The sequence below is a fragment of the Athene cunicularia genome (genome assembly GCF_003259725.1).
Source record: "Athene cunicularia isolate RWA chromosome 1 unlocalized genomic scaffold, athCun1 chr1_part1, whole genome shotgun sequence".
Lineage (NCBI taxonomy): Eukaryota > Metazoa > Chordata > Aves > Strigiformes > Strigidae > Athene > Athene cunicularia.
In genome coordinates this window covers 89,957,253-89,968,751 of record NW_020799091.1, presented here as the reverse complement: position 1 = coordinate 89,968,751, position 11,499 = coordinate 89,957,253, and the positions used below count along the sequence as shown (strand labels likewise).

The following is an 11,499-nucleotide window of genomic DNA, read 5'->3' as shown; positions in this document are numbered from 1 at the left end:
GGGGAAAAGGGGGGGGGGGGGGAAGTGATAGAGCGACTTGGTGGATACCTGGCATTTAGCCAGAGTCAAACCATCACAATAGTATATATACTATATACACTTATAGTATAAGTGTATGTAACATGTTTTATTTGAATTTGAAGGTATAACACCAATAATTTCCAATGCAACTGGACAGTTTGTAGCTGATGGCACAGAACAGTGCACTGACTCAGCGCCTGTGGCAATGCTTAAATCAACCCAGACACAAATTCATACTCACCGGATAAACAGGAATTGTGAGGGTGATGCGCTTATAGCTTTTCCTAATGACCGTGCAGCCAGCATTAGGCCTAGCGAATTGAATAAAAAGTACAGGTAAGAATTACACGAATACAATATTTAAAACCACAAATTAGTATATACTGTATAGTAGATCAAGGTTGGTTACACATAACAGTTTACTGTTTGGTTTTTTAAAGGCTGAAAGTTATTTAAAATTCATTCAATTCTACTTAACCTTGAGCCTCTTGCATATAAATTTGAGTTGCTTTTCTTATATGAAACTGCAAATGTAGCTATTACAGTTTCAATATTTTATTTTTATGCTTGCCTTTACAAGGTCAAATATTAATAACCAGCTATGATAAAAATAATGTTTGGAATACATATTTTGCTATTTATATATTGTACGTTTTCATTCTAACAAGACCCAGAATAATTTTACACATGTAGTGAAAATATAATTCTCTTTAAATATTTAGGACTATATTCACAAAGACTGAGAGGTATAATTATATAGATCCAGAGTTTTCTTATACTGACTGTGAACGACTGTCAAAAGAAGCGCATAAGGAATACTACACAGACTTCATTTCTAGTTTAAGACAACGTCGTTTACAGAAAGAGGCTACTAGGTAAGACTGTTTAAAGGACAAGTAAATACTTAAGCCTCATGAAAAATATGTGTATATATGTCCAGAATGAACTTAGTGGCACCAATAGTATAGCTAAATTTGTCCCATAATGAAATGCTTATGATGTTGGCACCTTTATTTGTAATACAATTTAAATCTGTATTATTCACATGTTCATTTAGACACTTCCAGGGTAAATAGTAGGGACAGAGGCCTGGAACTTGAAATTAATCTTAAAATGAATTTAAAATAAGATGCCAAGGTTTCAGAAGAGTTGGTTATGGTTAGTAGGAAAAACATAACCTTGATTGTATTGAGTTCTGTTTTCTTTTTATGTAATAAACTGTATGTATTTTCAACTAGTGTCTAGCTCACCCAAAATCATGGTTTCAGTATGTAAATTGTGATATATTTTGTGGAATGAAGCAGATAAGATTAAAGGATTGTATTGGTCTTCTAGCCTTATAGTAAATTCTCACTTCATGAATTTGTATATTTCATTGGTATGCTGTGGAGCAAAATAATGCAAAAGCAGAACTGACAGTTCTGCTACTTTTAAATGGTTGTGGTGCGTGTTTTGTTTGTTTGTTTGTTTTAAAAAAGTCTGTAAGGCTTCTAAAGCAAGAGAAGTAATACCTTAAGAATGTTAAGCGTGTAAGACCCATTATTTAAAAATTAATAATACCAGTGGGTTATTCTTGTAATTTCAATTTACCTTGCTCAGTGTATATACATCGTGATTCAGACAAGATGTGCAGAGTTGGATTTATTTTTATGCATGCACGTGATGTATGGTTTGCTTGAAAGGAACTGGTGGTGTTTAGTGAGTGAACAGTTGTTTATGTGACCATAATGCATGTATTCAAAGTATATTGCACAAGGAACAACAGAAAGGAAAATTTCATGGTTATCAGATAAATTTCACTGTTACTATCAAAATAGTAATAATTTTCTGAATACTTGATACAAAACATCTGTGTAAGATCCCTGGAAGTTTCACATCTCTTGGTTGCAGGTGAAATTGATTGATTGGAGTTGAACTTTGATCAAGAAAACTTAATTGCTCTGAAAATTAGGGTATAAGTGGCCAGTTCAGACATATGCAATTAAAGGATCCTTTGTAATCTTGGCATTTACTAACCTTTTAAGGGCTTGACTGTACAATTTATTCTTTTGTTCTTTAAGAGGTATTTTAGACATGTTATAATATTTATATTTTGGTAGCCATAACGCTTGCAACTTATTTAGCTAAGCAATTGCCAGAAATGTGCAACAGATGTTAGTCCTTGCCTAGAGAAGACAGTAAAATATTTTTTCAAGGTGTTTTCTATACTTGAGGGTTTTTTTAATAATTAAATAGCCCTACTTAAAGTATTATTTGTTATGCTTAAAAATCTTAAATAGCTTAATGTGTAGAACATGGAATGCTCAAACTTCTAAATTTCCATATTTTTTTTCCTTCCCCTATAGGCAGTTTTCTGTTTATAATAATTCAGTGAGCATAGGCCTTAAACCAGCTGAAGGGCTTATGTCACCAAAGATCTCAATCACAGATTTTCACAAGGAGAAGTCACAGTTCAGAATGCTTTCTTTAGATGAGAATTCCCTATTAACTAGTCAAAAATTGGCAGCACTTGATTCTAAATCTCCAATCAAAGAAGTAAGTGAAATGCTTTAGTAGTAATGTAAGCATAATGTGTTTACCATGTAAAAAAGCATAAGAATTTTGATCCTGCTCTGAGATGTCTTGTGCTTATCACAGATTTGGAGTGGTCTTAATGCTATGCCATCTTCTACCCAGGAGAAAGAAGATTGTAGTCTAGCTTTGACATCCAAGCAGCTTCATCAGTTACTCATTGGTAAGATTTTTAATTTGGTTACTAAATGCATATAGTTTTTATAAAGCCACTTATTTGTAGTAACACAATTTATGTTCATAATTGTTCACCTTAAATAGAAAATGACTTAATTTGGTGGCAGCTTGATATCTACAGTAACATTTAACTAAAGCTTCGATTTTCCTCAGGAAATACTGAGATATGGTTAGGTATGGACATGTAAAAGAGCTTCTTTTAAAGACTGCTGATACTACATCCTGTTATAGAGAAATCAATATAGCATAGTATAAGGGTTGCTAATACCCTTATGCTTTGTAATTGAATAGTAGATTTATGGGATTGTTCAGAATGCTTTGGGGAATTTAACAGTCAACAGTGATACCTCAAAAAAGTAAAACTTCTTCAGGATCCTCCCTCAAAATAATTTCAGTGGAATGGTCTGTGATGGGGAGTAACACCTCCTAAAGTCTGTGAGGGACTAATCTATTAAGAGCACTTGTTACTAAAACTGGTCTATTTTAAGTTCAATTTTTTTTTCCAGTAAAATTATTTCGCAGAAAAGTTGTCTGTACTTTATGGGCTTTTTTTGTTTTTCAATGAAGCCAGAGCTTGAATAGTGTAGCTGTGTATGTTGATACACTTGGGGAAAGGTAGGAGAAGATAAACGTATTAATACAAAAAAGCTCTTAGAGTTTTGGAAGACGTTTAATTGGTGCCATGAACACTAAAGTTTGCAGACCAGCATAAAGAGTGGTGATAGAAGTAAATAAAGTAGTGAGATAATTCTCTTACCAGTTATTAAGCCAAATGGTGCGGGTCAGGGAGGAAATAAACAGGTTAAGTATATAAACTCTGAGTGAATTTCTGGTTGTCTGGCCATTGAAATATCTGATTAATTAAAAAAATATGCATGATTTCTAATAGTGCCTTTAGTAATTGGCACATTGCTTTTCCTATTTTAACAGCTGGCCAACAGAATTAATAAATAAATGTTAGTGCGGGCTTTTGAGTCGTACTACTGAAAAGATTCGCAGAACGTTTTAGTGTAAATTTCTTCTGCTGAAGGACTGTTCTAGCTGACTAATTCTGTAATTTGAGGAACAAAAATGTTTTGATCATAGTGTTTTAGTAGTTATGCTTCCTTACATTAACTTTTAAGTGTTGAAGATCTTATTTCTTATATGTTCCAGGTCCTTCTACTATGGATTTTGGTGATGTTTGTGTGTATTCTACAACAGCCAGAAAACTGCACATAATCAATAACTTGTTAGTTCATATATGGATACAAATTGAGATTGAAATTGATGAATTACAGCAGACAAGTCCATTGTCTCAGGTGGTGCCTCCTCTTACAAAGACTCATATTCCTATTGTATTTGAGACAAACACTCCTGGAATGTTTAAAAGGTAAGGCTTCTCCTATTTCTCTTTATTTACATATTTCTTTGCAGCAGTAAAATTAAAAAACAAACAAAAAAATAATGTGGCTAGTTTAAACTAGCTGTTAATGCTGTACACTTATTTGTGGTGATATTGCAATAATTAATGCAGTTTTATGTTGCAAAATTTTGCTAGTATAGTAATGTTTCTTAGGGTTTAAAAGAAATCCAGCAAACTGTCCTGTCAAAAGCCCATATAACCACAGGTATATCAGGGAAAAAGATTTGCTATTTAAGAGAAATTTTATCGAAGCTGCTGTGCTCTTTGTGGCATAGTGTTCCATCACTGCATCTATGCTCAGATCTTTTCGATGCAGCTCATCGGTAAATGTATAGGCAAACTGTTTTCTTGCTTTCTGGTATGGAGATGGAACTCTTTACTAATGCTGTTAAAATCACTGTATGAGTTCGATCATCAGGATGATCTTTGCTTTTGACATGATTTAAGTTGTACATAAAATAATTACAAATTGCTTTCTCTTGCCAGTCTTAACTGTGTGTTTACACTCAATTGTTTTGTTAAGTATTTTCTTGCTAATACTTATACTTCACATACATTTTACTCTGACTACAACATAATAAATATATTAAAATATTGAGAAATATATATTTTTATGTTGCAGATCTTTCACTTACACAATAAACAACCAGCATCTTGGGCATGTGCTAGTAGTTGCAAAAGCAGTTTCGGTTGAACTTGAGCTGTCCGCAAGAGAACTGATTTTAAAGCCTATTCCTGGCTACCTAGCAGAGACAGAATTTAGAACAACTGTCAGGGTATACAATCCCAGAAATCATCCTGCTGAGTTTACCTGGAAACCTATAGTTACAGACAGAGGAACTGCATTTTCTATACAACCAACCAGAGGTATGCTATACACTTACAGTCTGTGTGCACATACCTTATATGTTAATAATATTAAATAAGACAAACATTCAGCTGATGCTATATGTTTTCTAGATTTGGGGCAATATCGATGTATCCCAAAAGTAGTATCAGATTAGAGTTAATACCACATCAGCACTCCCTGTATAAGCCCTACCCTGAGTGTGTACTCACTCCGCTGTTTTTATGCCCAGCCAGCAATGCTTATGTAACCATTTTTCTCAGTCCAGATTGCTGCTATTTCAAAAGTGAAGCAGCTGTTTAATGGCAGTTAGCAATCTAATACAGCTCATCAGGATAGGAAATTTTCCAAAAGCACTGTATGAATGAAGCTGTTAAGAAGCTGATATAGACAGTCTGAGTGACACAAATGGAATTCAATCTGGGATTAGTTTCCACTTGCATTATGGATCAATATTTATTAAAAGTGAGACATCAGCTATTACCTTCTTTCCTTGGAAAGATAGTGTTCTGCAGGAGTATGTTGGAGCTCCATTATTAAAGAACAAACTGCTAAGTGAATTGGCATTACATAGTTCAGACAAGATTTGGCTGCATTAGGAGCTTGCTGAGCTCTGATTCTTGAGAAAAGATACTTATCCTGATATGAGTTCAGACTCAGTTGCGAACAAGAAAATGTTTATGGTCTTTCCCAAAGTAGCTGTTCTACAAGAAGGATGATCTGTTCTTTTATTTTTAAAAACGTTGACTGAGTAATTCATGACTAAAAAATACCAGTGAACTTTGAGAATGTTTTACTGCAGGTTACTAATAAACAGATTATGCAATTTTCATGAGGATTCAGAAACCAATTTTACTTAATTCAGCATACTGTTCAACACCTTTCAAATGTAGGCTTAGTCTCCAGTAATGGAAGGTCATTTCACTTAAATGTGCTTATGTTATTTCTAATTATATAATGTAATTTGATAATTGTACATGTGTATTCTGTAACATATAAATCATGCACATTTATTTAGGCTTTGTGGAGGCCTATAGAGATCTGGAGTGTGAAGTTGTTTGGCATCCAGGGTTCAGCTCTCCAGAAGCAGGAGAATTCAACTTGTGTGTGCGTAAAGGAAACACAGTTAAATTGAAATGTTGTGCAAAGGTAACAATTCATACAGCAGATTTAGAGAAGCAAAAAGCATGCTTTTTTTAAACAAGTTAATTTCTTAAATATATTTCTATTCTGTATTCAACAAATATTTTCATTTCATATGACTTCTATTTGACACATTTAACAAAAAATATTGCTCCAAAGACAATGGAGGAGGCAAGACAAAGACAATTTCCCTTTTTCTTGCTTCTGATGTTATATTTCTTTAGCACCATAACTTCGTGGTCCTTATGTATTAAGCAGTAATTGTTCTTCTTGGTTTGCTTAGTTTAGCCAAACAAAGGTTGAGTGGTGGTATGATAGTTCTTTAGATAAATAAAGGGATAGATACCAAGGTGTGTGTGGGAAGGTATGTTTCAGAACTTCAGTGTAACAAAATTACGTTACAGATATGTAATTTTGTGTTATTGTTCGAATATGGTATTTGATGGTTTGAAAAGCAGTGTTCTGGATAGTCTTCTAAACAGTAAAGTTCAGCTTAAGTTAATAATTTGTTATTTTACTTTACATTCTGGGGGTATGAAGGAGACAGTCTTTTTTTTTTTTTTTTTTTTTTTTTTTTTTTTTCCCCCCCCCCCACTGTATTCTACTAGCTGCATGATGTAGAACTTTTATTTTGGGAGCCAAGAAAACTTTTCCCTGCTTTTTGTGTGCCAGCTTTCTCTGTTATTTTTTTTTCCCATTAGCTTTTTTCTTTTCTTCCTCTTCTTAAGAAGTCTTGGAAATTGCCATATGTAAGCCAGGATATGTGTAAATGAGAATATTGGCATTTCTACTGCTATTAAAAATCTCTGAAGTCCTCTCCTGATCACACATTTAGAATTAAAAAAATATGGAGCTTGTGCTTTTAAATTAAATTTAATTAATATATTTTTATTTGTCTTGAAATTAGACCAGAAATATCTCTGGGGTTGTGTCTGTTCAATTCGGATCTAGATAAATTCAATACATAGAGTAAATCTTGTCTGACACTTAAACTGTGTTTGTCTATTTGAATACTTCTAATTTAAGCATTTCCACAAGTATATTAGCTCATTATGCAATGAAAAGAAAATTAGGCTGAATTATTTATTTGTATTTAGTTTGCCTTTTTTTTTTTTTTTAATAGCTTGGTACTACCAAAGTTCAGTTTATGGAACAAAGAATACCCTTCAGTCATAGTCCAGTAGGTTTATCTACTTGTAAGACAGCCACTCTTCAAAACATAGGATACAATCATGCATACTTCCAAGTAAGCTAAAATTATTTTAAGCATATTTAATTTCTTAGGGTGGGGAGGGAGAAGGGGGTTCACTTTATCAGATCAAGTCACAGTTTTGTTGTTATTAGATACACACCTACTTTAGCTTTTGTCTGGTTTTCTGTAGAAACAAGATTTATGTGAATAGGAATTCTGTTCCTCAGTCAAATTTGGATTGATGGACAGATAGACAAGCAAAGCAGTAATGGTCTAAAAGATTCTGGAAGTTTCGTGATAACCAGTGATTAGGGTGGAACCCTATACTAGTCTCCCTATGAAAAAAGGAGTTAGAGCTTGGATGTTTTTATATTTTGAGACAAACTGGCGAGTCACCCTATTCACACTGGTTGCCCAGTTAGTGCATGCATAGACCCAGACTCATCACAGCAAATGTGATCACTTTGCTAGACTAACATCTGAGAGGAAGATAGGTTGTATTATGAACTAAGAGATGAGATGGATGCCAGAGTGAGTAAAGACATAATACATGAATTAGTAGGAAACCTAATCTCATTAGTTCTCCTAATCACAGAATAATTTGCTGTATTTATTTAGTGAAGCAAAATAATTTTAATTAAAATCCTCAGTATTTTTGTTGCTACATTACTATGGTACTAAGAAACTTGATTAATTTATTTTGATTTGTACTGTATTTCTCTGTTTATCAGCTGAGCATTGTACTAACAAGTAGTATTACTACACTCTTAGGGGGGATGGGCCTGAAAGGATTAAATCAGCATAATCAATAAGACAAACATAGCCAGCCTTTTAAGCCTCTACAGTTACTCCTAAGCCAAGAGGTGTCTGGCTGGTCTTGGTCATTATCACTTGTGTAGCTATACTTTTAAAAATGTATCTATTTGGAGTGCATTAGAAGAGAACAAATTCTATTTTGTCCTCACTAACTGTGGGTAAACTGAATATATACTCCTAGTATTATTACTGAACTTCACAGTATTAGGATCTATGTCCTGTCTTCTTACTGTGAATGTCAGGACAGAAGCGGTGAGTTTATCTGTCACTGAAAAAATGCTTTCTAGAATATTATGGAGACTTTCTAGATAGCAGGTCTTAATTTTAATAAAATAATGAAAACAACCCAAAACCCGGAATGTGACGTTTCCAAATTATGTGCAAAAATTATTTCATAGTGGAAGCTTACAGTCATTATATTTAGGAATCTGTTACTTTACTTTGTTTATCTGTATTTTTGCCTGACATTTCTAAGTCCAAGGTAGAGTTATATGTTATGAATGTTCCTCTTGTAAGAACATAAAATCTTCATGATAGATATATTTCAGTATTATTAATGTTTCATGTTTGTGTTTGAAGGTTCTTGATTCAAACCCACTTCCTGAAATGATGATCACCCCTTCTGAAGGGGTGGTACCTGTGGGAGGCCATGCTGATCTCAAAATCTGTTTCACTCCGACTGCAAAAATGAGTTTTGATACAAGAGTGGAGGTATTCAAAACTGGAAGAACTTGGTCTTTTGACTGTTATGTTGTGTATTTGTGTATGGAGATATGTTTACATTTGAGCATACTTTGGATTTTATGTCCAGGTTTCTAATGCTTTTTATGAAAAAGAAATGTTTTCTTACAGCAGTTCACATGGCTGTTATAACCTATTGTGTTGTTTTGTCTGAGTCCTGCTCTGAAGTATCAAAATAGCCCCTCTGTTCGAGCTGATTCATATTGTACCATTAGCAAGCTGTTGAAACTAATGTGATTATCTTCAGAAGATCATGCCAACATATATACAGTTTTTACTATCTACAGAGGAGCAGGACTGGACTAGTGCAGTGTCTTTAATTTCTCGACTTCTTTTTGTGGCCATCTCGGAGGTGGATTTCTTAATAGACTTGGTTTTATAATAGGAGTGCAATAAACATCTAATCCTATTTTGTTTTCTGCATGCCTGCTTCCTGAACTTGTCCTTGGTCAGATAAGTGAGAATAGGAAAAAGGGTGGTATCATGGGACTGATCTTTGCTACTTTTTCTAATCCTGGATTCTCCATCTTCTATGGCTGCCTACATTATGCTCACTAAACCTAGTATCCATTTCTTTTTTACACTTCTAAAACAGATTTAGCATTGCTCAGAACAATAGTACCTGCTTTGTACCAGCATCTCTGTCAAGCAATTTGTGTGTAATATGCTTTCCAATACTCACAGCCACTGAATAGATCTAACCCATCCACTCAGCTTTTTCCTGTTGTGGAAAACTGTTCATTCTAGTGATACAGCCTCCTGCAGCAGTATTTTTGTCTGCAGAAGACTGGTCTTTCCTAAAACCTAGTTTGTTTGGTTTTATTTTTTCTTTTTTTTCCTTTTTTTGGGTTGTTTTTTTAATTGGCAGCTATGACTGTCCCAGATATGGTATACCACAAAGGTATGATTGGTTTTTCTTTGAAGCCAAATCTCATTGGAATCTGTATATATATGTTCTAGAAAAGGAAGGCCTTTTATTTTCCTCAGTATTTCCATAACAAAAAAGCAATATTATAAAGAGCAGAGTTATTTTCATGTTTTCATTACAAATTTTGCTGAATATCTACACTACACACTATATATGTGGGGTAGATTATTTTTTTTTTCCATGTAATTATGATAGATTTGGTGAGCTAGTTATGTTAAAATGACCTTGTGAACAATCTTACTGTCATCCATTCATTTAGGTAGCAGTGCGAAATTCAGGAGTACTAGTGCTTAGGATTGGTGGATTTGTAGAGATCCCTGAAATAAACATTGATGTGGTAAGTATGAAGAAATTGTAGCAATTGTTAAGATTGATAGTGTTTTGCTTTATCTTGATGTTCAAGTGGAGCATCCCTAGTTCATATTTCAATTTTTTGCCTATAACTTTCTGAGAAAATTAGCAAGGAGGATTTAAGAAATTAAAAACTAAATGTACATATAACAGTTGCACTAAATGATGTTAAAAGAGAGGGGATTTGTGTAGAGTAGTTATAAATAAAAAAAAAAAAAAAAAAAAAAAGGCAATAGGAGGAAAAGGAATCTATTGGTCTGTTTACTGAATGATGTAAACTTTCCTGATGGTGTAACTGGACTTACGTATTGGATTCTAATCTCGCATTTCATGTCCTGCAAAGATTTTAAAGATAGAGGTTATGCAAGACAGTTGACTAACCAACACTGTTATTGTAAATTGTGAATCTTTGAACAATTACATTTTTCATGTTCTGTTCAGCTGTAAACTTGACTCCACGGTGCTTTGACCCTTTTTTTTTTTTTTTTTTCCCCTTTAAACTCACAGGAACTATTTGACTTTGGTGGTGTTTATGTCGATTCTACAAAATCAATTCCTTTTTTGCTGCGGAACAAAGGACAAGCAAGGACCAGAGTGGAGTTTGATTTTTCTAAGTATAAGGATTTTAAATTGAATGCTAATGACCATTCAGGTATTTACTTTTGCTATACTAGAATTTTCATAAAGAATGGATAATGCTAAGAGAAAATCTGTCAGACTCTTTCTGGTATACAAATTTTCTGATTTTAAAAAAACCTAAAGCAATTATTTTAAAAGTGCTGTTTAATATAAATTAAGAGGAGAAATTTTGGTTTGCTTGTAAAATGACATTTGCCAAAAATAAGCATTTGGAAAATGTCAGATTGCTTGCAGAAATTTTTTTCCTCCTTTTTTTTTTTTTTTTCTCTAGTTGCTAAGGTATATTGAAGAAAAACGGTTGAGTACCCTCTCACCAGTTAAAATAAAATAAAAAAAAAAAAAAAAAAAGTAAAAACCCAACAAAGCCAAAGAACTATGTTCATTTCCTATTCATGGACTTTTACCCACTGTTTTGACAATGTTTATCATTTAGTTAATTCATCATCAGTATAAGAGTCTGGACTTCTCTTTTCCTTATCCTACAGGATGGCTGCAGGTTAATCACAGGATCTCTGTTCTGCATGATGCCTAACTGAGAATGACATTGGGGCAATATGTGGAATTAGATTACTATAATTTGTTTCTTGATAGAACTAGTGCAGTTTCTTATCCTTCACTCATTGTTGCTCATCCTTTTCTACTTCAGTCCTGGCATCTCCTCTACTGTT

General features: G+C 33.6%; 1 protein-coding gene across 1 annotated transcript in view; it reads left to right on the top strand.

Moving 5' to 3' along the window:
• Positions 1-11,499, top strand: part of CFAP47 (cilia and flagella associated protein 47) — a 338,064-nt gene that overhangs the window by 19,800 nt on the left and 306,765 nt on the right. The window contains exons 10-20 of the mRNA XM_026846341.1: positions 144-357; positions 744-896; positions 2,367-2,556; positions 2,659-2,755; positions 3,925-4,141; positions 4,797-5,041; positions 6,040-6,170; positions 7,288-7,410; positions 8,752-8,883; positions 10,101-10,178; positions 10,700-10,844. Of these exons, the coding sequence (XP_026702142.1) occupies positions 144-357; positions 744-896; positions 2,367-2,556; positions 2,659-2,755; positions 3,925-4,141; positions 4,797-5,041; positions 6,040-6,170; positions 7,288-7,410; positions 8,752-8,883; positions 10,101-10,178; positions 10,700-10,844 (1,725 nt within the window). The remainder of the gene's footprint in view (positions 1-143; positions 358-743; positions 897-2,366; positions 2,557-2,658; positions 2,756-3,924; positions 4,142-4,796; positions 5,042-6,039; positions 6,171-7,287; positions 7,411-8,751; positions 8,884-10,100; positions 10,179-10,699; positions 10,845-11,499) is intronic.